This window comes from Lepidochelys kempii, chromosome 7 (assembly GCF_965140285.1).
Source record: "Lepidochelys kempii isolate rLepKem1 chromosome 7, rLepKem1.hap1, whole genome shotgun sequence".
NCBI lineage: Eukaryota > Metazoa > Chordata > Testudines > Cheloniidae > Lepidochelys > Lepidochelys kempii.
Genome location: NC_136386.1, coordinates 111,695,972 through 111,721,031, shown reverse-complemented (window position 1 = coordinate 111,721,031; position 25,060 = coordinate 111,695,972). Strand labels below are relative to the sequence as shown.

The following is a 25,060-nucleotide window of genomic DNA, read 5'->3' as shown; positions in this document are numbered from 1 at the left end:
TTTACACTCCATAATATTGGTCATGTCTCATACAATTTTATGGGCAGTAGGATACACCACAAGTTTGAGGAAAAATAGCAATACTTCTAAGGAGAAACAGGGAGGGGCAAAGGCAAAATGACCATGAACTAATGTAAAAGTATTTTCCTATCAGGTCTGGTGGTTTTTCATATTCTTAGTTCACTGATTCAAAGGGCAACGGTCCTCAGGTTATGAATGGACTCATTTTCAAAAAGGATGGGTCTTATCAGGATGTCACTGAATAAAAAATTACTGGAAAAAATGATCCAGATAGAGCCTATAAAATATGTTACAAATTATTAAGATCACCTGCCTCTTCTGAATGACACGATATAGGTGAATCTTCCTCAAGGGAAGAGGGCCCATGCGCCAAGGAAGGCTCATGGACACAGTCTTGCGAGGTGCTGAGTGCCCTCCGCAATCACTGACTTTAATGGGATGTAAGGGGCCCTGGCAGCAAGTTTTTAGATCAGACTCTTAGTATATGACCAAAGTGGTGCACAGGGCCTTCTGCAGGACCTCTGTACTTGACAGAGTGAAATTTGCCTCCATATATTTTATGTTTTTGTTACTAGTAATTGCAAGTATCTACTGCAGCTCATAGTCTTGTATCTTTTGTATATTAATAACTTGAGAAAGTCAGACATATGTTAAATAGTGCAAAATGCTGACCATATAGCAACACATTCTGCATTAGCGCTTTAACATGCTGTTTTTAAAAAAAGAAACAAAGACAATGATCAGATACATTTTACATGAAAAGTGGAGATGTGTTTCTAATCATTCTAATGAAACTACCTGTTCCATTACGTTAAATGAAAAAGGATGGCTTGTGTATCTTTATTTTAACTCATGATTTAATTTAAACATATAGCTTACTTAAAAAGAACTGAGTTGATTACATTTCCAAATTAAAGCCTAGGTGTCATCAATAGGTGCATCCTGTATTTGGATGGCTGCTCGCACTGCTGTAGATATACTGGTAATAGAAATGCACTGAATGAATGTGTGAAATCCAGTCTGTGTGTGTTTGCCTAGCACTCAGTACATGCAATTATGATAGCTGTAAGGGGAAAGAAAAAATGAAACGATTTGCTTACTTTAGTACTGTAGCAAATAACTGTGTTGACAAGGTCACCGTGCTAAATTGACATCGTCAGCACCATATCCAACTGCTAAAAATCCACCAATATTTGCATGGTGATGTCTGTAAGAACCTCTTTAAAGTGTCAGACTCATAATTTTTTCCTCTGGCTTGTTTAATAAGCAATTTATTTTTAAATTAAGAATCCAGTGTGCTTTAAATTTATCCAGGAAAAAAACAGAGTGCTATTTCTTGCTTGTGGTAGACATGGCCAGCTTCTCAAAATGTAGTCTATTTCTGTGTTATACACATGACTCTTGTTAAGCCAAATAACAATTCCTTTTGTTATCAGATGCTAATGAGACTTGTTTACAGTGTTAAGTGATCAATTGCTTTTATTCTGAATCGCACTGATTCAGAGCTATAATAATCAGGATAACATAGAGATATTGTAGTAAAAACAAATGTATAAAAATCTTCAAAAAATGTATGCACTGTGCTAGCAGATTGTTAAAGCTCCAGATATTATTTAACATTTAATGGGCTGAATAGAAATGATATTGAAAAGAAACCTTTGTTGATCAAAGAAGGGTTTAACCATTTTAATGTTTATGGATTTGTTTTGAAAATATTTTTAATTGGGTAATGTCAAACTTTCCTATTATAATTCTGTATGCATTAGCATGTCAATAGATTATACTTCCAACTCTTTTTGACATAAAATAATTTATTTTTAAATCTTGGATCTAGTTATCTTTTTTTCTTGTTGCAACTATTTTTCAATAATTTGATTAGCTTTTAGAAGAAAAACAACAGCAACCACAGGGGATTTTGTAGTAACGATAGACTATATATTTCTTCTCCAAAAGCAGCTCCTATGCCTTTGAAAATAATGTGAAGTTTTTTTAATCAGTGCAGAATTAAGGAGTAATGTTGTCTACTTTGCTATGTTTAGTGGAATGCAGTACTCTAGATGTTTGTCAGAGAATGCTTTGAATCGTATGTTATGTGACTATAACCAAAACTACAAAAGTGATTTTTAGAATTTTTTGCACTGCTTTTATTAGCCTGGTAAAACGAAAAATCCCAAATATGGATCAGCCAATAGTTTAACAATTGGTTAGTGAGATGTATATTTTTCACATTGCTAGCAGCACTGAAGTCAATGATCTCTAGTTTATATTTTTATTGCAAATAGCTGATCTGGACATTTCAACCAAACCTGAATAGATCATGTAGGTTTCAGCGTAAAACTATAAATTCAGAGTGATGAACTCTACACCTAGTAAAGTGATCGTCTACTTTCAATAAAAACAAAAACAGATTACAGTTGATCATTTAAACATAACTGCTTGTAACAGTCACCAAGCCACCACAGTCAGGTATATAGACAGCCCTTAGGAGACATGCTGCCTATCTGATGACATTTAAAGCTTTAAAAAATCCCTTCTAGATACTACAGAAAATCATCATGATTCAGCATAGGATGTTGGTGTCACCAAATGAAACAAAAGTGTTTAAATCATGTGCACTGGAAATATTGCCATTAAACCATGTATGGGTCCAATATTGCAAATCCTTACTCATATCAGCAGTCCCATGGGCTTGAGTGGGAGTACTAATGTGAGTAAAAACTACTTACATAGATGAGGTTTGCATGACTGTGCCCATAACTGAAGCAATGATCAGCAATGCCTTTACGTGTTGATTTTAGCAGTATAAGAAATGATACACAATTTAAATTTCACATTTCTGTTTTATGTCCTATTTTCAGTCTATAATGGTGTGATCGGAGAGCTAAGGCATAAAGCTCCCTTAACTTTTAGAGTTGTTATACTATGGAAATATAAGCAGATAATGCTGTTTTAGTAGATGAAATAAATTGTATGTCATTTTTATTAAACCAACAATAAAATAACTAGACTGTATTATTACAATAGAAGTATAGAAGACCAACAATTGTACAATTGAAACTCTTTAGCAAAATTTGTTTCTATTATGTATATCCTTGTAAATGTAAATAAATTTAGCATTATGAAGTGTTCACAATGATTGCTTCTTGTTAATTTAAGGAATTTTCACCCCTTGTTAAGGCTAAATGTAATTAAAATTTAGAAGTACTGGTAAAAGTTTATTACACTCTGTTTTTTATGAGATTTTAACTAAAAGATGTACGTTACACCTGTATGTGACTTATAATGGCTTCTCAGCAGGGAATGCAGAACCACTTACATTACATAAACATTTAAAGAGGAGAATGCTAATACACTGAAAAAGTTAAACATCAGTAGCAATCTATCAAATGAAGACATTTCATGAAGTCCACTCTCTGGGAGAACATTCACCATGTGACAAAAGCCTGGCATCCTCGTTAGTCTGATGTTCATTTAATTTTAAAATCAAAATAGTTAAATGAGATAAATAGGATCTTAAGAAAACTGACATCTTCCTTCTCAGGTAAAGGCCAGAATTGAAATAATAATAAAAAATCCAAACAGATTGCTTAACAGGCAAATTTACATACTGTCTCTTTATAACACTGCATGCCCAAAAGCCTTTTGGGTTCGGAATGTAGCACTGCATCAAGTATTTCACAAAGCCCCTAAATATCACAAGAAGCTTAAAAAAAAGAAAAAAAGAAAGAAAAAGAAAAATTCCAGTTGAATGAAACTGTTTTAGCAGAGTGCTTCAACTCAGCTCCTAGAACTGGAATTTCAGATAAACAACAGAGGACAGGAACAGATTTTTTTTTTTTAACGTGTCCTTTTGTAATGCAGCTACAAGGTTTCTGATGAACTTAAGAACAAAGAGATTGAGAGTGCAATTGTCATCAATATGAGCAGTGTGCTTAGACTGAAGCTTGTAGGAAGAGCAGATGAATTCTCTGATGATATGTGACTTGTGGAGACTCTGACTGTGTTGTCCTTCCCAATAGCATTCTGCAAGAGACAACACTTTCTTTGGTCATTGTTAAGCATTTTCATTATACTGTAATATATTTAGATGCACTTAATAAAATTCATCCTGCCAGTTTCTCCCCCTCCAATTTCATGTATTTCACCATTATGAATTTAAGTATATGAGAAGGATAAAACAGGATGTCAAAAAGACAGTGGTATTAAAATACAATTTGACTGTAACTATCAAAACACATTTAAGGGACACCATCAAAGTAATCAGGTAGGGAAAAAAAGAATAAATAAAAATGACACACTTTGAGAGCAAACCCAGTTGGAAGATCTAACCTTCTAAAATCAAGCACTGTTTTAAAGCGATCTGTGTTCAACTTGGAAATTCATTTTTAAAAAGCAGATGCAGGACTTGCTATGAAATTTGTCTTGTGAAGCCAACAGCAAGCATTGTTTGAAAATGAAGTATTGTTGGATTCCTATAGGTAAGAACCACCATCAGAGTAGGTTTATGGGTTGGCCTAGCAACAGAAGCAATGTCCATTTAGTTTATTTTCCCAGTTGCTGCATTGTTATATGCCCATGTGTTTTCATGATCAAAAAGTACTAATGCTACATACAATATGCAGCTATACATTATACACAGTAAAATAACAGGATAATATTAGGGGCAGATTGGCAGTTTATGTGCAGGTACACGGGACAGTACACAAGGAATATTCCTTAACCCCTGAGCCAGCAGAAAGGTTACAGATTAGTTTAGTTTCCATGAGAGTCAATCTTCCACCTCTAGGGATGGTCCTTATTGGTCAGGTTTGAAGCAGGCTGGTGGAACAGCATAGGGAAAGGTTCCAAGTCTCCAGGGACTGTCAATCTAGCTCCTAATGTATTATATAACTGTCAATTCATTTATCCTAAATCAGTATTCTGTCAGCCATAAAATGAAATCTGCTGTATTTCTGGGACTTGGTAAATGCCATATGATTACATGTTCCTGCAGATTACTAGCTAATTACACTTCCTAGGTGCAACACTAATTACTATTTGACCTGCAAAATCAGTTTTTGGGAAGCCAAGTGGAAAGAGGTCTCGGAGGGAATCCCAACAACTGTGTAGGAATTAAAATGTAATTATCTCACCACTGTATGGTACCAGGGTAGCAGCCACTTTGTACCCAATCCTGAGCTCCTCACTCAGGCAAAACTCCCTTTATTATGATAACTTGGTACCCAGCCATGATGATATTGATGGGACTTTTGTCTGAGGAAAGAGTTCAGGATTGGGTCCTGGATTATGACATTTCAGATTGATATTTGTATTATGAAAAATAAAGTGCTACTGTGATACGGTCCACATTCTTACCTCATTAAGACAGAGTTCTGTGTCTACAGATTCATTGGATTTCCGCTTCTGTGCCTATATAGACAAATGCAGAAGTTACACAGTATATATCTATATTTATACACGTAATATGGATATTTCTGTTTGAATAATCTTTTCTTGATTGTTCTGTTTCATGTTAACATGCCTCTATAATAAATGAGTAGGAATGAAGAACAAATAGTAAAACAACAGTCTTGAAGTAACAATATAATCTCAGTGCTTGTCTACATAGAGCCTTAGTGGTTGGCAAGACGGGGTGTGACTCTACAGCCCAATAGCTAGCCATTATATTTCAAATGGTAGTTCATCAAAACACACAAAGGAACTTTTAATGTGCAGTAGACGGGTCCACAGGCCCAGTGAGTGCGTGGCAAACTAGTGCACTGCAGATTTACAGCCTGGTTTACGGCGCATTAAATCTCCGCGTAGACAAGCCCTTGCAGTTTTAATCCCCGCTGTGAATTTAAAATACAGATTTTGAAAAAGCCAGTAAGAATAAGGGCATAAGGCACTCAGCTAATACTGTGATGAGGGCCACAGAAATGCCCACATATAAACTGGTTTCAGAGTAACAGCTGTGTTAGTCTGTATTCGCAAAAAGAAAAGGAGTACTTGTGGCACCTTAGAGACTAACCAATTTATTTGAGCATAAGCTTTCGTGAGCTACAGCTCACTTCATCAGATGCATACTGTGGAAAATACAGAAGATGTTCTTATACATACAAACCATGAAAAAATGGGTGTTTACCACTACAAAAGGTTTTCTCTCCCCCCACCCCACTCTCCTGCTGGTAATAGCTTATCTAAAGTGATCACTCTCTTTACAATGTGTATGATAATCAAGGTGGGCCATTTTCCAGCACAAATCCAGGTTTTCTCCCCACCACCTCCCACAAACCCACTCTCCTGTTGGTAAAAGCTTATCTAAAGTGATCACTCTCTTTACAATGTGTATGATAGTCAAGGTGGGCCATTTCCAGCACAAATCCAGGGTTTAACAAGAACGTCTGAGGAATGGGGGGCAGGGGAGGGGTGTAGGAAAAAACAAGGGGAAATAGGTTACCTTGCATAATGACTTAGCCACTCCTAGTCTCTATTCAAGCCTAATTTAACTGTATCCAATTTGCAAATGAATTCCAATTCAACAGTCTCTCTCTGGAGTCTGGATTTGAAGTTTTTCTGTTGTAATATTGCAACGTTCATGTCTGTAATCGCGTGACCAGAGAGATTGAAGTGTTCTCCGAGTGGTTTGTGAATGTTATAATTCTTGACATCTGATTTGTGTCCATTTATTCTTTTACGTAGAGACTGTCCAGTTTGACCAATGTACATGGCAGAGGGGCCTTGCTGGCACATGATGGCATATATCACATTGGTAGATGTGCAGGTGAATGAGCCTCTGATAGTGTGGCTGATGTTATTAGGCCCTGTGATGGTGTCCCCTGAATAGATATGTGGGCACAGTTGGCAACGGGCTTTGTTGCAAGGATAGGTTCCTGGGTTAGTGGTTCTGTTGTGTGGTATGTGGTTGCTGGTGAGTTTTTGCTTCAGGTTGGGGGGCTGTCTGTAGGCAAGGACTGGCCTGTCTCCCAAGATTTGTGAGAATGTTGGGTCATCCTTCAGGATAGGTTGTAGATCCTTAATAATGCGTTGGAGGGGTTTTAGTTGGGGGCTGAAGGTGACGGCTAGTGGCGTTCTGTTATTTCCTTTGTTAGGCCTGTCCTGTAGTAGGTGATTTCTGGGAACTCTTCGGGCTCTATCAATCTGTTTCTTCACTTCCGCAGGTGGGTATTGTAGTTGTAAGGATGCTTGATAGAGATCTTGTAGGTGTTTGTCTCTGTCTGAGGGGTTGGAGCAAATGCGGTTGTATTGCAGAGCTTGGCTGTAGATGATGGATCGTGTGGTGTGGTCAGGGTGAAAGCTGGAGGCATGTAGGTAGGAATAGCGGTCAGTAGGTTTCCGGTATAGGGTGGTGTTTACGTGAGCATCGTTTATTAGCACTGTAGTGTCATAAATATAAAGGGAAGGGTAAACTCCTTTGAAATCCCTCCTGGCCAGGGGAAATCTCCTCTCACCTGTAAAGGGTTAAGAAGCTAAAGGTAACCTCACTGGCACCTGACCAAAATGACCAATGAGGAGACAAGATACTTTCAAAAGCTGGGAGGAGGGAGAAAAACAAAGGGTCTGTGTGTCTGTCTACATTCTGTCTTGGCCGGGGATAGACCAGGAATGGAGTCTTAGAACTTTTAGTAAGTAATCTAGCTAGGTATGTGTTAGATTATGATTTCTTTAAATGGCTGAGAAAAGAACTGTGCTGAATAGAATAACTATTTCTGTCTGTGTATCTTTTTTGTAACTTAAGGTTTTGCCTAGAGGGGTTCTCTATGTTTTGAATCTAATTACCCTGTAAGGTATCTACCATCCTGATTTTACAGGGGGGGATTTCTTTATTTCTATTTACTTCTATTTTTATTAAAAGTCTTCTTGTGAGAAAACTGAATGCTTTTTCATTGTTCTCAGATCCAAGGGTTTGGGTCTGTGGTCACCTATGCAAATTGGTGAGGCTTTTTATCCAACATTTCCCAGGAAAGGGGGGGTGCAAGTATTGGGAGGATTGTTCATTGTTCTTAAGATCCAAGGGTCTGGGTCTGTAGTCACCTAGGCAAATTGGTGAGGCTTTTTACCAAACCTTGTCCAGGAAGTGGGGTGCAAGGTTTTGGGAAGTATTTTGGGGGGAAAGATGCATCCAAACAGCTCTTCCCCAGTAACCAGTATTAGTTTGGTGGTGGTAGCGGCCAGTCCAAGAACAAAGGGTGGAATATTTTGTACCTTGGGGAAGTTTTGACCTAAGCTGGTAAAGATAAGCTTAGGAGGTTTTTCATGCAGGTCCCCACATCTGTACCCTAGAGTTCAGAGTGGGGGAGGAACCTTGACATGGTGGCATAGTGGTGGGATTAACCTGAAATCAATTTGATATCCAGTTGAGATTTTTTGAACTAGAAATACAGATTTTAAAAAGGAATTTTTTTTTCCTTTGGAGCTGCTGGAAAAGCAGCTTGTTTTCTCTCTGCTTTGGAGCCAGAGCTGAGACAAAAGGGGATTAGCTTTGTGAATTGCAGGTTTTCTTTGCCTGGAGGCAGGGTACTTAACTCCTGCAGGGAAATTCACAGTCTTCCAACCCAGAGTTTTTTTTTTCCCTACAAGTAAATAGGGAGGGGGGTGTTCTACCCATTTGCCTGGAGACAAAAGTGGCAGGGTTGTTTATTTTTAGGATTTTGATTTTTTTGTTTTACAAGGAGCACAGGTTTGAAAAGGAATTTTTTTTTTCCGTTGGGCTGCTGGTGAGCAGTTTTCCAAGTAGTTGGAGGTTTTTTGCTTTGATTTGGGCCCAGAGCAGAGATAAGGGAATTGTCTTTTTCTGGAGGCTGACAATCAATATCAGAGAATAGGTATTCTATTCCAGCACAGCCAAATTTTACAGCCAAGTTTTGTTTATTTCTAAACCTTGAGTGTAAAGTTAGTTAAAACAGAGAGGTTAGAATGACAAAATCCACGGCTCGACACAAGCTGGAATTAGCCAGATTTCAAGCTGCGGAAAAACAAAGGGAACATGAAAGACAGATGGAACTCATGCAGCTGAAGAAGGAACAAGAAAGGGAGGCAGAACAACACCAAGCGGCTGCTCACAGGAGAGCTATGGAAGCAAGGGCCAAAGAACTGGAGGAGAAGGAAAAAGAGAGGAAGCATGTGGAGGAGGTGGAGAAGATAAAGGCTCAGCAGAATATCCCAACAAACCCTAGTAATCCTTCTCCAAGTACCACTTCCCATCCCAGAAAGTTCCCCACCTACAAGGCAGGCGATGATACTGAGGCCTTCCTAGAAAACTTTGAAAGGCCTGCCTTGGGTACAACATCTCTACTGACCAATACGTGATAGAGTTGAGGCCGCAGCTCAGTGGACCCTTAGCTGAGGTGGCAGCTGAAATGCCTAAAGAACACATGAACAAGTATGAACTGTTTAAATCCAAGGCGAGAGTCAGAATGGGGATAACACCCGAGCAGTCTCGTCGGAGGTTCAGAGCCCTAAGGTGGAAACCAGACGTGTCATTTACCCAACATGCCTACCACATTGTGAAACATTGGGATGCCTGGATATCAGGAGCAAGTGTTGAATCTCCAGAAAATTTGCCCTTCCTAATGCAAATGGAACAATTCTTAGAGGGTGTTCCTGAGGAAATAGAAAGATACATCCTAGACGGGAAGCCCAAAACTGTAATCGAGGCAGGAGAGATTGGAGCCAGATGGGTGGAGGTGGCAAAGAAGAAGAAAACTGGTCGCAGTTGGAGCGGAGACCAGAAGGGACAACCCCAGACCACACCCTATTACCGGGGGCCGCCCAAGGCCCCACCTACCTCCCAAAGAAACCTCCAGACCCCTTATCGTCCCACCACCCCATTTTCTAGCAACCCACCTCGCCCCGTGACCCATCAGCTGGACGATGTTTTAAATGTAATGAGCTGGGGCATGTAAAGGCCAACTGCCCCAAGAACCCCAACAGATTACAGTTCATTGCACCGGAATCACACCAGAGGTCCGCAGGCCCAGATACCTCCCAGATACCCTTGGAGTGGAGGGAAACTGTGAGTGTGGGCAGGAAGAAGGTCACCGCGTGGAGGGACACCGGAGCACAAGTGTCAGCTATCCATGCTTTCTTAGTGGACCCCAATTTAATCAACCCAGAGATCCAAGTGACGATTCAACCCTTCAAGTCCAACTCTTTCAATTTGCCTACAGCCCAGTTGCCTGTCCAGTACAAGGGCTGGTCAGGAACGTGGACTTTTGCAGTCTATGATGATTATCCCATCCCCATGCTGTTGGGGGAAGACTTGGCCAGTCATGTGAAGCAGGCCAAGAGGGTGGGAATGGTCACCCGCAGCCAGGCTAAACAAGCCGTGAGGCCTAGCTCTGTTCCAGAAACTTCTATCAGGACCCGGTCAAAGGTGATGGACCCAGACCCCAGGCTAATGCAACAGCAGTAGTGGATCCCGTCCCAGAGACCCAGACGGAACCAGTCCCAGAACCGGAACCAGCCGAACAACCAACACCAGACCCAGTCTCAGCACTGAATCCAGTACTTGCAACCTCAACACCAGAGGGCCCCACCGAACCTGAACTTGCAGCAGCCGATAACCCTACACAAGAGGCTCAGCCGGAGCCTGAATCCCAACATAGTGCACCAGCAGAGAGCAGTTCACAGTCAACAGAAACAGCTCCATCCCCTATATCGCTTCCAGAGGGACCAAGCCTAGGTCCACAATCCAATGAGGAACTGATGTCTCCAACATCAAGGGAACAGTTCCAGACCGAACAGGAAGCAGATGAAAGCCTCCAGAGAGCTTGGACGGCGGCACGGAGCAACCCACCGCCTCTCAGCTCTTCTAATCAATCCAGGTTTGTTGTAGAAAGAGGACTTTTATACAAGGAAACTCTTTCTGGTGGACACCAGGAAGACTGGCATCCTCAGAGACAGTTGGTAGTTCCAACTAAATACCGGGCCAAGCTCTTGAGCTTAGCCCATGATCACCCTAGTGGCCATGCTGGGGTGAACAGGACCAAAGACCGTTTGGGGGGGTCATTCCACTGGGACGGAATGGGCAAGGATGTTTCTACCTATGTCCAGTCTTGTGAGGTGTGCCAAAGAGTGGGAAAACCCCAAGACCAGGTCAAAGCCCCTCTCCAGCCACTCCCCATCATTGAAGTTCCATTTCAGCGAGTAGCTGTGGATATTCTGGGTCCTTTTCCGAAAAAGACACCCAGAGGAAAGCAGTACATACTGACTTTCATGGATTTTGCCACCCGATGGCCGGAAGCAGTAGCTCTAAGCAACACCAGGGCTAAAAGTGTGTGCCAGGCACTAGCAGACATTTTTGCCAGGGTAGGTTGGCCCTCCGACATCCTCACAGATGCAGGGACTAATTTCCTGGCAGGAACTATGGAAAACCTTTGGGAACCTCATGGGGTAAATCACGTGGTTGCCACTCCTTACCACCATCAAACAAATGGCATGGTGGAGAAGTTTAATGGAACTTTGGGGGCCATGATACGTAAATTCGTAAATGAGCACTCCAATGATTGGGACCTAGTGTTGCAGCAGTTGCTCTTTGCCTACAGAGCTGTACCACACCCCAGTTTAGGGTTTTCCCCATTTGAACTTGTATATGGCCGTGAGGTTAAGGGGCCATTGCAGTTGGTGAAGCAGCAATGGGAGGGATTTACACCTTCTCCAGGAACTAACATTCTGGACTTTGTAACCAACCTACAAAACACCCTCCGAACCTCTTTAGCCCTTGCTAGAGAAAACTTACAGGATGCTCAAAAAGAGCAAAAAGCCTGGTATGATAAACATGCCAGAGAGCGTTCCTTCAAAGTAGGAGACCAGGTCATGGTCTTAAAGGCGCTCCAGGCCCATAAAATGGAAGCATCGTGGGAAGGGCCATTCACGGTCCAGGAGCGCCTGGGAGCTGTTAATTATCTCATAGCATTCCCCACCTCCAACCGAAAGCCTAAGGTGTACCATATTAATTCTCTAAAGCCCTTTTATTCCAGAGAATTAAAGGTTTGTCAGTTTACAGCCCAGGGAGGAGACGACGCTGAGTGGCCTGAAGGTGTCTACTACGAAGGGAAATGTGCTGGTGGTGTGGAAGAGGTGAACCTCTCCATGACCCTTGGGCATATGCAGCGACAGCAGATCCAGGAGCTGTGCACTAGCTACGTGTTAACGTTCTCAGCCACCCCAGGACTGACTGAACGGGCATACCACTCCATTGACACAGGTAATGCTCACCCAATTAGGGTCCAACCTTACCGGGTGTCTCCTCAAGCTAAAACTGCTATAGAACGGGAGATCCAGGATATGTTACAGATGGGTGTAATCCGCCCCTCTGAAAGTGCATGGGCATCTCCAGTGGTTCTAGTTCCCAAACCAGATGGGGAAATACGTTTTTGTGTGGACTACCATAAGCTAAATGCTGTAACTCGCCCAGACAACTATCCAATGCCACGCACAGATGAACTATTTGAGAAACTGGGATGGGCCCAATTCATCTCTACCTTGGACTTAACCAAGGGGTACTGGCAGGTACCGCTAGATGAATCTGCCAAGGAAAGGTCAGCCTTCACCACACATCTCGGGCTGTATGAATTTAATGTACTCCCTTTCGGGCTGCGAAATGCACCCGCCACTTTCCAAAGACTTGTAGATGGTCTCCTAGCAGGATTAGGAGAATATGCAGTCGCCTACCTTGACGATGTGGCCATATTTTCGGATTCCTGGGCAGACGACCTGGAACATCTACAAAAGGTCCTTGAGCACATAAGGGAGGCAGGACTAACCGTTAAGGCTAAGAAGTGTTAAATAGGCCTAAACAGAGTGACTTACCTTGGACACCAGGTGGGTCAAGGAACTATCAGCCCCCTACAGGCCAAAGTGGATGCTATCCAAAAGTGGCCTGTCCCAAAGTCAAAGAAACAGTTCAATCCTTTTTAGGCTTGGCCGGTTATTACAGACGATTTGTACCGCACTACAGCCAAATCGCCGCCCCACTGACAGACCTAACCAAAAAGAAACAGCCAAGTGCTGTTCAGTGGACCGAAAAGTGTCAGAAGGCCTTTAACAAGCTTAAAGCGACACTCATGTCTGACCCTGTACTAAGGGCCCCAGACTTTGACAAACCGTTCCTAGTAACCACAGATGCGTCCGAGCGTGGTGTGGGAGCAGTTTTAATGCAGAAAGGACCTGATCAAGAATTTCACCCTGTAGTGTTTCTCAGCAAAAAACTGTCTGAGAGGGAAAACAACTGGACAGTCACTGAAAAAGAATGTTACGCCATTGTCTACGCTCTGGAAAAGCTACGCCCATATGTTTGGGGACGGCGTTTCCACCTGCAAACCGACCATGCTGCACTGAAGTGGCTTCACTCCGTCAAAAAAACTAACAAAAAACTTCTTCGGTGGAGTTTACTCTCCAAGTTTTTGATTTCAACATCCAACACATCTCAGGAGCTTCTAACAAAGTGGCTGATGCACTCTCCCGTGAAAGTTTCCCAGAATCAACTGGTTAAAATCGTCCTTGAGATGTAGAAAATATTGTTAGTCTTTATGTACTTGGTAGTATATTTAGAGATGCATGTGTCTTATTAACTCTGTTTTTCCTAGAGCTCCAGGAAGAAATCCCAGCCAATGTTTCACCCTAGCTGAGATTTGGGGGGGGCGTGTCATAAATATAAAGGGAAGGGTAAACCCCTTTGAAATCCCTCCTGGCCAGGGGAAAGCTCTTCTCACCTGTAAAGGGTTAAGAAGCTAAAGGTAACCTCGCTGGCACCTGACCAAAATGACCAATGAGGAGACAAGATACTTTCAAAAGCTGGGAGGAGGGAGAAAAACAAAGGGTCTGTGTGTCTGTCTACATTCTGTCTTGGCCGGGGATAGACCAGGAATGGAGTCTTAGAACTTTAAGTAAGTAATCTAGCTAGGTAGGTGTTAGATTATGATTTGTTTAAATGGCTGAGAAAAGAATTGTGCTGAATAGAATAACTATTTCTGTCTGTGTATCTTTTTTGTAACTTAAGGTTTTGCCTAGAGGGGTTCTCTATGTTTTGAATCTAATTACCCTGTAAGGTATCTACCATCCTGATTTTACAGGGGGGATTTCTTTATTTCTATTTACTTCTATTTTTATTAAAAGTCTTCTTGTAAGAAAACTGAATGCTTTTTCATTGTTCTCAGATCCAAGGGTTTGGGTCTGTGGTCACCTATGCAAATTGGTGAGGCTTTTTATCCAACATTTCCCAGGAAAGGGGGGGGTGCAAGTGTTGGGAGGATTGTTCATTGTTCTTAAGATCCAAGGGTCTGGGTCTGTAGTCACCTAAGCAAATTGGTGAGGCTTTTTACCAAACCTTGTCCAGGAAGTGGGGTGCAAGGTTTTGGGAAGTATTTTGGGGGGAAAGACGTGTCCAAACAGCTCTTCCCCAGTAACCAGTATTAGTTTGGTGGTGGTAGCGGCCAGTCCAAGGAGAAAGGGTGGAATATTTTGTACCTTGGGGAAGTTTTGACCTAAGCTGGTAAAGATAAGCTTAGGAGGTTTTTCATGCAGGTCCCCACATCTGTACCCTAGAGTTGAGAGTGGGGGTGGTCAGGGTGAAAGCTGGAGGCATGTAGGTAGGAATAGCGGTCAGTAGGTTTCCGGTATAGGGTGGTGTTTATGTGAGCATCGTTTATTAGCACTGTAGTGTCCAGGAAGTGGATCTCTTGTGTGGACTGGACCAGGCTGAGGTTGATGGTGGGATGGAAATTGTTGAAATCATGGTGGAATTCCTCAAGGGCTTCTTTTCCATGGGTCCAGATGATGAAGATGTCATCAATATAGCACAAGTAGAGTAGGGGCGTTAGGGGACGAGAGCTGAAGAAGCGTTGTTCTAAGTCAGCCATAAAAAAATGTTGGCATACTGTGGGACCATGCGGGTACCCATAGCAGTACTGCTGATTTGAAGGTATAAATTGTCCGCAAATGTAAAATAGTTATGGGTAAGGACAAAGTCACAAAGTTCAGCCACCAGGTTAGCTGTGACATTATTGGGGATAGTGTTCTTGATGGCTTGTAGTCCATCTTTGTGTGGAATGTTGGTGTAGAGGGCTTTTACATCCATAGTGGCCAGGATGGTGTTTTCAGGAAGATCACCGATGGATTGTAGTTTCCTCAGGAAGTCAGTGGTGTCTCGAAGGTAGCTGGGAGTGCTGGTATCGTAGGGCCTGAGGAGGGAATCTACATAGCCAGACAATCCTGCTGTCAGGGTGCCAATGCCTGAGATGATGGGGCGCCCAGGATTTCCAGATTTATGGATCTTGGGTAGTAGATAGAATATCCCAGGTCGAGGTTCCAGGGGTGTGTCTGTGCGGATTTGATCTTGTGCTTTTTCAGGGAGTTTCTTGAGCAAATGCTGTAGTTTCTTTTGGTAACTCTCAGTGGGATCAGAGGGTAATGGCTTGTAGAAAGTGGTGTTGGAGAGCTGCCGAGCAGCCTCTTGTTCATATTCCGACCTATTCATGATGACGACAGCACCTCCTTTGTCAGCCTTTTAGATTATGATGTCAGAGTTGTTTCTGAGGCTGTGGATGGCATTGTGTTCTGCACAGCTGAGGTTGTGGGGCAAGTGATGCTGCTTTTCCACAATTTCAGCCCGTGCATGTCGGTGGAAGCACTCTATGTAGAAGTCCAGTGTGCTGTCTCGACTTTCAGGAGGAGACCATCTAGAATCCTTCTTTTTGTAGTGTTGGTAGGAAGGTCTCTGTGGATTAGTATGTTGTTCAGAAGTGTGTTGGAAATATTCCTTGAGCCAGAGACATCGAAAATAGGATTCTAGGTCACCACAGAACTGTATCATGTTCGTGGGGGTGGAGGGGCAGAAGGAGAGGCCCCAAGATAGGACAGCTGCTTCTGCTGGGCTAAGAGTATAGTTGGATAGGTTAACAATATTGCTGGGTGGGTTGAGGGAACCATTGCTGTGGCCCCTTGTGGCATGTAGTAGTTTAGAAAGTTTAGTGTCCTTTTTCTTTTGTAGAGAAGCAAAGTGTGTGTTGTAAATGGCTTGTCTAGTTTTCGCAAAGTCCAGCCACGAGGAAGTTTGTGTGGAAGGTTGTTTTTTTATGAGAGTATCCATTTTTGAGAGCTCATTCTTAATCTTTCCCTGTTTGCTGTGTAGGATGTTGATCAGGTGGTTCCGCAGTTTCTTTGAGAGCGTGTGGCACAAGCTGTCAGCATAGTCTGTGTGGTATGTAGATTGTAATGGATTTTTTACCTTCAGTCCTTTTGGTACGATGTCCATCTGTTTGCATTTGGAAAGGAAGATGATGTCTGTCTGTATCTGTACAAGTTTTTTCATGCAGTTGATAGATTTCCACTCCATACGGCTAAATGCAGTGCCTTGCATAATGACAGGTTTCAGAGTAACAGCCGTGTTAGTCTGTATTCGCAAAAAGAAAAGGTGTACTTGTGGCACCTTAGAGACTAACCAATTTATTTGAGCATAAGCTTTCGTGAGCTACAGCTCATAGAGCCAGAAGAGTTCCCAGAAGTCACCTACTACAGGACAGGCCTAACAAAGGAAATAACAGAACGCCACTAGCCGTCACCTTCAGCCCCCAACTAAAACCCCTCCAACGCATTATTAAGGATCTACAACCTATCCTGAAGGATGACCCAACACTCTCACAAATCTTGGGAGACAGGCCAGTCCTTGCCTACAGACAGCCCCCCAACCTGAAGCGAATACTCACCAGCAACCACATACCACACAACAGAACCACTAACCCAGGAACCTATCCTTGCAACAAAGCCCGTTGCCAACTGTGCCCACATATGTATTCAGGGGACACCATCACAGGGCCTAATAACATCAGCCACACTATCAGAGGCTCGTTCACCTGCACATCTACCAATGTGATATATGCCATCATGTGCCAGCAATGTCCCTCTGCCATGTACATTGGTCAAACTGGACAGTCTCTACGTAAAAGAATAAATGGACACAAATCAGATGTCAAGAATTATAACATTCACAAACCACTCGGAGAACACTTCAATCTCTCTGGTCACGCGATTACAGACATGAACGTTGCGATATTACAACAGAAAAACTTCAAATCCAGACTCCAGCAAGAGACTGCCGAATTGGAATTCATTTGCAAATTGGATACGGTTAAATTAGGCTTGAATAGAGACTAGGAGTGGCTAAGTCATTATGCAAGGTAACCTATTTCCCCTTGTTTTTTCCTACACCTCTCCCCTGCCCCCCGTTCCTCAGACGTTCTTGTTAAACCCTGGATTTGTGCTGGAAATGGCCCACCTTGACTATCATACACATTGTAAGGAGAATGATCACTTTAAATAAGCTATTACCGACAGGAGAGTGGGTTTGTGTGTATGGAAAAGGGGCGGGAGGGGGGGGAACCTGGATTTGTGCTGGAAATGGCCCACCTTGACTATCATACACATTGTAAGGAGAATGATCACTTTAAATAAGCTATTACCAACAGGAGAGTGGGTTTGTGTGTGTGGAAAAGGGGTGGGCGGGGGAGAAAACCTGGATTTGTGCTGGAAATGGCCCATCTCAATTGTCATACACATTGTAAGGAGAGTGATCACTTTAGATAAGCTATTACTAGCAGGAGAGTGGGGTGGGGGGAGAGAAAACCTTTTGTAGTGATAAACACCCATTTTTTCATGGTTTGTATGTATAAGAACATCTTCTGTATTTTCCACAGTATGCATCCGATGAAGTGAGCTGTAGCTCTCGAAAGCTTATGCTCAAATAAATTGGTTAGTCTCTAAGGTGCCACAAGTCCTCCTTTTCTTTTTACATATAAATTAAGTCAGTAATCAAGGGTCTATGTAAAAGACACATATGATCCTAGTAGAGAAAAATGGAGTATGATCATGCTTTTTGTTAATATTAACTAACACTAGTACATCTTAACTAGAAAATATGGACTTTGACCAGTGTATTCTTAACAGTTAGGAAAAAATATACTATATTTTGAAGTGTTTTACTTTTGCTAATAGAATTGTACCTAGATGTTAAGATGACCAATAAAAATATTTTAAAATAAAAATATATTAATTTCTGTGTTGTGCTACAGCCACAAAGCCTGTTCTGGAAAGTTCCCAGATTATGCAAACAGAACAACATTTATTTCCTTTAAGGAATGTAACTATAAATCAACCTGAAGTCAGACGATCAGGGGGACTGAATCCAGGTGCCCCACCTCACAAGTGAGTGCTCCAATCACCAAATGATATAGTCATTCTCTCTCTCTCTCCTTTCCCCTCCTCAATTTATCTACACTGGAAGAGCTTCAACAGGAGAACCTGAGGGGGCCCCTCATCAGAATATCCTATGGCCCAGTAGTTAGGGCACTCACCCGTGAGGTGGCAGATCCCTGTTCAAATCCTGTTTCCCCGTCAGGCAGAGAGGGGACTGGAATCAGAGGTCTCCAACGTCTCAGGTGTGTATCCTAACCACCAGGCTAAAAGTTATTAGGGACATCATCCTCCTTCTCATTTTCTGTTAACTTGTCTGTAGGGGCCCAATTCAGTAGGTGAGTTCTGAGCATGGTTACTGGGTCGGGTCCCACAGGGGCGTTATGGAGAAGATCCCCTGTCCATGCATTGTTCTGGGGCTTAGGTGTGGGGTTGCAGTGCATATGTGCGGAGGCAGAAACACAGGCACCTACTGAACTTTTACCTCAAAAATTTCAGTGCAGAGCAAGTTTTGGCACCTACAGGGTTCAGCAGCAGCAGCTGAGGTTTTTGTCAATCCCAGTGGGGCCCGATTCTGGGATTCAGGCACCGAAAGTGGCAGGTAGGCACCTAAGTCCTTTTGTGAGTCTAGCCTCTAGATGAAAAAATAAAACTCTGGCAGTGAATTTTGAGTACTACTTGACCAGATTAGAAATTACTTTCTCTGGTGACAGCAATTCTGATTTCACTCCTCTTTGGCTTGCCGCAAGGGGAAACATGACAAGCAAGGAGAAACCAAAGTAAAGCCTAATCTTGCATTTCTTTTTCAGCACATCCTTCCACTGAGTCAAATGGGAAAGTGGAGATCCAAAGAACAAAGGATGATATCTTTGGGTTTTACAGTATAAATTGTGGAAGGCCTTCGTTGATATTTCCTACCTCCTTGCTATGTGCTAGATATCCAAGTCCTTATACAAGCTTCTGTCTACTGCCCATGTGTGTTTCCTAGTAGCTATGCCTGGCTTGGGTTACAGAATACTGTACCATTTAGGACATTACTATTTCTAATTAGCTGCTGCTGTATACCAAGGATTACATTTTATCTTTTCTTAAGACTTAATATAGCTCTCAAAATGAAAAGAGAGAACAAGGTCGTGTTCCTCTTCCATTACATTCATCTTGAAAAGCAACATAACCAGTGCAGCACAGAAAGTATAACTGCATTTTAGAAAACAACTGTTTTTAGGTGAAATCAACAATTATCAGGTAGAATCCAAAATCAACAAAAGCTTTTCAATAATTTTGATCATCATTCACTAGCTTTAATTTGGGAACAGTTATCTATATATTTAATGAGGACCATTTTAACAACAATTAATACATTTATTCACCTGCTTCAAATAGAACAGAAGTTCCTTCTTCCTTTGGATTTTAAAAAAGTATTTTAAAGTGGCCTTTTCTCCCTTCAAAGTGTAAGGGATAGTGTCTGTAATTCAAAATAAAACAACACTACACCTTCTTTTTTGGGGAGCAGGGAGAGGGGGATTTGCAGGAAAAAAATTAGCTTCCAGGCTGAGACATTATCTGCCAAGTTTCAAATTGGAAGAGTGGATTTTTACTGCTGAATTATAAACCTGAAAAAATGGGTTCTAATGGAAATACTGGCATAGGCTGCACTACTATAATACAATAGTGTATCACTAAATCACAAGTAATTTTGGGGGGGAGGGGAAGTAGGGAAAGAACCTGTAGGCAGAAGAGTGCACTATGGGAAGCTTATATCAGTAATTACATCCTAAAGGGAAAATCCTTCCTGCCCGACTCTTAGGCACAAAGAGCAAAGAACACAAAACAATGGATGGTGCTGTGCTTCACAGGAAAGGAGTGCTTCACCTGGGGAGCCAAGTCAGGACTCAGACACTACTGATGGTCTTGATGCACACGCACTCACACACAAAAATGAAAAATGATGTGGAGCCCCATTATCTGTTTATCTATAAAATAGCCCCAAATCTTATACAAGATAAAGAGGCTCGCATCCCTTGCAAGCTGTAGAGTGAAGTTCTGGCAGGGGAAATTCTGTACCTTAAGATGCAGGAGGATTTGGGGGAATACAGGTGTGTCTTATATAGGCTACTGTAGATGCCATCCCAAGCCCAAGTCTCAAAGAACCCCTCAGGACAGTGTAATTCCATGCCTGGTACACCGGTAACAGGGTTTGTCCCTAAGGTATTAAAAGCAGCCTTTCAGTCAGAGTAAAGATAAAATAAAACACATTAATTTGCAAACTTGACACCATCAAATTAGGCCTGAATAGATACTGGGAGTGGCTGGGTCACTATAAAAAATAATTTTCCCTCTGTTGATACTCTCACCTTCTTGTCAGCTATTGGGAATGGGCCACATCCAACCTGATTGAATTGTCCTCGTTAGCACTGAGTCCTCACTTGGTAAGGCAACTCCCATCTTTTCATGTGCTGTATATTTATACCTGCCTACTGTATTTTTCACTCCATACATCTGATGAAGTGGGTTATAGCCCACAAAAACTTATGCCCAAATAAATTTGTTAGTCTCTAAGGTGCCACAAGGACTCCTTGTTGTTTTTGCTAATAAGGCTACAGTAGAACTTCGGAGCTACAAACACCAGAGTTACAAACTGATCAGTCATCCACACACCCCATTTGGATTGGAAATACACAGTCAGGCAGCAGAGACAAAAGCAAATACAATACAGTGCTGTGTTAAATGTAAACTAACAACAAAAAATAAAGGGAACAGTTTAAAAATGGATTTGACTAGGTAGGAAATTGTTTCTGTGCTTGTTTTATTTAAATCAAGATAGTTTAAAAGCAGAATTTTTCTTCTGCATCGTAAAGTTTCAAAGCTGTATTAAGTCGATGTTCAGTTGTAAACTTTTGAAAGAACATTTAGTTCAGAGTTATGAACATTTCAGAGTTACAAACAACCTCCATTCCTGAGGGGTTTGTAACTCTGAGGTTCTCCTGCATATTTCAAAATTAGACTTATTTTCAGGCTTCATATAAGGCCTGAGCCTGCCATAAGAATGTTCATGAGATTTTTTTCACTGACTGAAATGAGAGCAGGATTCGGCTCGTAAAAAAATCAATGGAAATGAAGTTTAAAAAAAATTCTCAAGAAAAGAGGTCTGGGATCTGTGTTACCGGCTAAAATCAAATCTGCTAACGATTCATGCATTCAGCTGTAATCTGTTGCGGACTGTAGAATGAATAGTTACAAGTAATTGACTCACTGATCTAAAACCCCTCCAAATTACTGTACACCTTTTCCTTTTGTTACTATAAAAACAAGCAGTAACTTTAACTACAGTTCTTAAAGCCCATCCCACAAGGAACGATTAAGAAGGTTTGAGATGGGTTGACTGATAACTGTGGCTTTGTAAGAAACTCCTGTTTGGTTGGACTCAGAAATGCTGGCCAGTCTTAAGAAGCTGCCTCAGTTTTGTCTTTGTCATCAGTCTTGTGCTGAGTTACCCTTTTATATTTTGTAAAATGTGCCCCTTAATTCTGTAAAGAACCTAGTTACTATGGTAGAAAAGCAAAGATTCATATTTAAGAATTTGAACACCCGTGAACTCTGTCTCATGAAATTTTCATTATGCCGCACATCTATCAGGAGTCTTAGTTTAGCTTGGGCAGTCTCAGGGTTTTAAACCACTCCCCTGCTTCCTCTAAGGCACTGTGCCCAAGCCAATGTCCTGAGACATCTGGTTGGTACGGAAAGCTTCTCAGGCCATTTCAGAAAAGAACTAGTACCTCATGCCCAGCAGAGAGCTGATAGATGCTCTTCCTGGAGGGGAAGGAGAACCAGAGCTAGCAGAGCAGCTAGCTGTTTCCCTGAAAGGCACGCGGCATTGCTACGTAGCCTATGTCTACATTACAGCTGGGAGCAAGCCTCCCAGCCTGGCAGACAGACTTGCGCTAGCTCAGCTTGAGTTAGCACACTGAAAACAATAGTGTGGATGGTGTGGCTTGGGCTCCCCAAGCCCCCCCAACCCCATGGGTCTGAGCTTGGGAGGCCACCTATTTTATGGCTTGCAGTGCAGTGATTTTGTTTCACATACAATGTAGTGTTCATATAGGGTATTCAATGTGCGCTAGAGATCCACTGGTGGACTGTTCCAAATCAAAGTGAGTTTTAATTTGGGAAAAGAAGGGAGCAATGGAGTACTCAGCCTGAAAAGTCAGAGGCACAGAATGAGCAGCTGATTCGGCAAACCAGTACCTCTCTGATAGTCTGGTCTTCAGGTTTCGTGAGGGAATATGTACTTTACCGGCCACATTTCTTAGATACTATGGTGATAAGCAATGTAGCTATAACTAAGACAGATACATATATTTCATGCTTGTTTTCAGGTCATTTTAATGGGCGTGGCTTTGCCATCCTTTCAAATTCTTGGCTAGTGATAAGCATATTAACAAGGTTTTAAAAAAAAAAAGAGCAGAAGAAATCTCCTCAAACATCCTCTGGCTGACCCCACTCCTGAAATATTCATAACAAATGACATTACATGTTCTTTTTGTTCTTTTCTAGTGTTGATTAGAGATTTACTATGCAACCAACCTATTTTCCTAACAGCAGGACACAAACAATAAACAGAAAAATGCACGGAGTGTAAAAATGCAATCAGTTTAACTCTTCTGCACTCACTAACTGCTAGCTGCATCTATCACACTTGTCAATAGTATTTTCTTATTAGTACAGTGATACAATAGTATGCTGCAATATAAATTACTTTCAGTGGGGAAAACAAGCAAAGTGCATGTCAGAAGCAGAGTATACTAAAATAAGGATCTAATTCAGCATACAATAATTCTGAATTCTGTGCCTCACAGCCTGGTGTAATGCTATTTAAGCTTTGTAGATTCTCACCATGAAAAGAAAAGGAGTACCCCTGGCACCTTAGAGACTAACAAATCTATTTCAGCATAAGCTTTCGTGAGCTACAGCTCACTTCATCGGATGCATCGGATGCATCCGATGAAGTGAGCTGTAGCTCACGAAAGCTTATGCTGAAATAGATTTGTTAGTCTCTAAGGTGCCAGGGGTACTCCTTTTCTTTTTGCGAATACAGACTAACACGGCTGCTACTCTGAAACCTCTCACCATGAAGAAGTCAGACTTTTTTTTTTGCTGAATCAGCCCCAAAGATGCTACCTCGGAGCATGAATTCATGTGTGGTCATTTTGCCTAACAGTATCATCCCATTTTGTATGGTAAGTACATTTTAATGGTAGATATTACCAAAACATTTTTGGTATCAGTCTTCAATGCTAGGAGCAAAATACATGGTAAGTATCTTACAAAATACATAGTGAGTCTTTTTATATGTGTGTGCATTCCCATGCCAATAGGCAGCTGAAACATGGCTTATTTCTATAACCCTCTCTTATTTGGGCACAGAATGTTCATAAAGGCCAGGGAAGGCAGATTACCTGCAAAGTTCCCTTTCCCCCTCCACACAGGGCATCGTGCTGTTTATGTTTGAGTGAAATTTGTGTGCTCAAGTTTTAGGAGTAAGGCAACTAAGAGCTGTGCGACCACAGGATAGATACCTGTCTCAGGATTCTGTGGAAAACAAATCCTTCCTGACTGTGCATGGCCAGGTACACAGATCTTCAAACACCTTTTCAAGCAGTTAGTTTTTGAGTGAGCACAGTACAGAATGCAATACACAGACTAGTCTGCAAAAAATGACTTACCATGAACATCTAACCTTACATGGTGGTATAGTAACTAGTTCTGGGTTTGCTTCCCTTTTCACTCACTCATTTATCTGAGTTAAATGGCTTCATATAGCCCTAGATTCTTGTTTCCTATTTTTAGGGGATAGTATGGAACATTCCTAATATTGTCTTTTTACGGATATGCCTCAAGCAAACATGTTTGCATTAAGAAAGGCAGAGAAGAAAAGCAGAATACTAAAAAGCATAAGGAGAATAACTTTTGCTAGCCTAATAGCCTAACAACTTAGGCTGCTTGGGTGTTTTCTCCCCCAGCTATAACACCGAAAACCATGTAATCCAAAATCTAGTACTTTGGGATTTTATTATTAAAACCCATCTTCCCAGTGATTCTCTACCGCCACCAACTCAGTGACTTATATACCAGTTATAAGTAGCATCTAGATATTGTGCACTGTAATTCAGTTAAAGAAAACAAAAGTGAATATAAAGCTATTAAAGTCCTGTTTAAAAGCCACAGTCGTATTTTAATTACAAATAAAAAACTCCATGGTTGAAATCCTGAACCCATTGACTTTACTGGGGCCCAGGATTTCACCCCACATGTCTAAGCACTAGTGATACTCCTGCTTTCAGTAAACCCATAAGGTACCCACATATCCTGTGAGAGATTACACATTAAATGTGCTACGCACAAGCAAGGTCCCATTCACATTTATCACAGAATCTCTGCACAGTTTGATATGATTGTTCACAATTGGGAGTCTCTGCTTAAGAAAAACTTAGGAGTGGCATAGCAGGTCAGGATTTAGCTGCATTGAGAGAGCAGGGTCGGGAAGCACGCCGGTTGCCTGCGAAGGCTGGCTATAGGATATGTACACTGCCAATGGAGGGAGAGGCAGAGTGGGAAAATGAGGCAGGGAGTTGCCTCCACCCTCCAGCAGCAGGACCAGAGGCGAGGCACCTTGCATTTCTGCAGCCAGGAGGAGAAAGCAAGCTGGCTTGTTTGAACATCTGTCTGTGGAGGGAGCTGAGCAGCTCTTGGCGTGCTTCTGCAAGATGCTGTTCTCCAGCATGATGCCAGGCTTACGCAATGGATATTAGCGCTTCTTTCTTGAGCGCTACATTCACTCAGAAATGTTAGA

The 25,060-nt window shown here is 41.9% G+C and overlaps 1 protein-coding gene across 2 annotated transcripts in view; it reads right to left on the bottom strand.

Annotated features, from left to right (window-relative positions):
- Positions 1 to 3,091: 3,091 nt before the first annotated feature.
- The window catches only part of GFRA1 (GDNF family receptor alpha 1), a 204,632-nt gene continuing 182,663 nt past the window's right edge, over positions 3,092 to 25,060 (bottom strand). For both annotated transcript variants that reach the window (XM_073354262.1, XM_073354261.1), the window contains 2 exons: positions 5,377 to 5,430; positions 3,092 to 4,044 (listed from right to left, as the gene is read on the bottom strand). In XM_073354262.1, the coding sequence (XP_073210363.1) occupies positions 3,883 to 4,044; positions 5,377 to 5,430 (216 nt within the window). In that variant the 3' untranslated portion in view covers positions 3,092 to 3,882. The remainder of the gene's footprint in view (positions 4,045 to 5,376; positions 5,431 to 25,060) is intronic.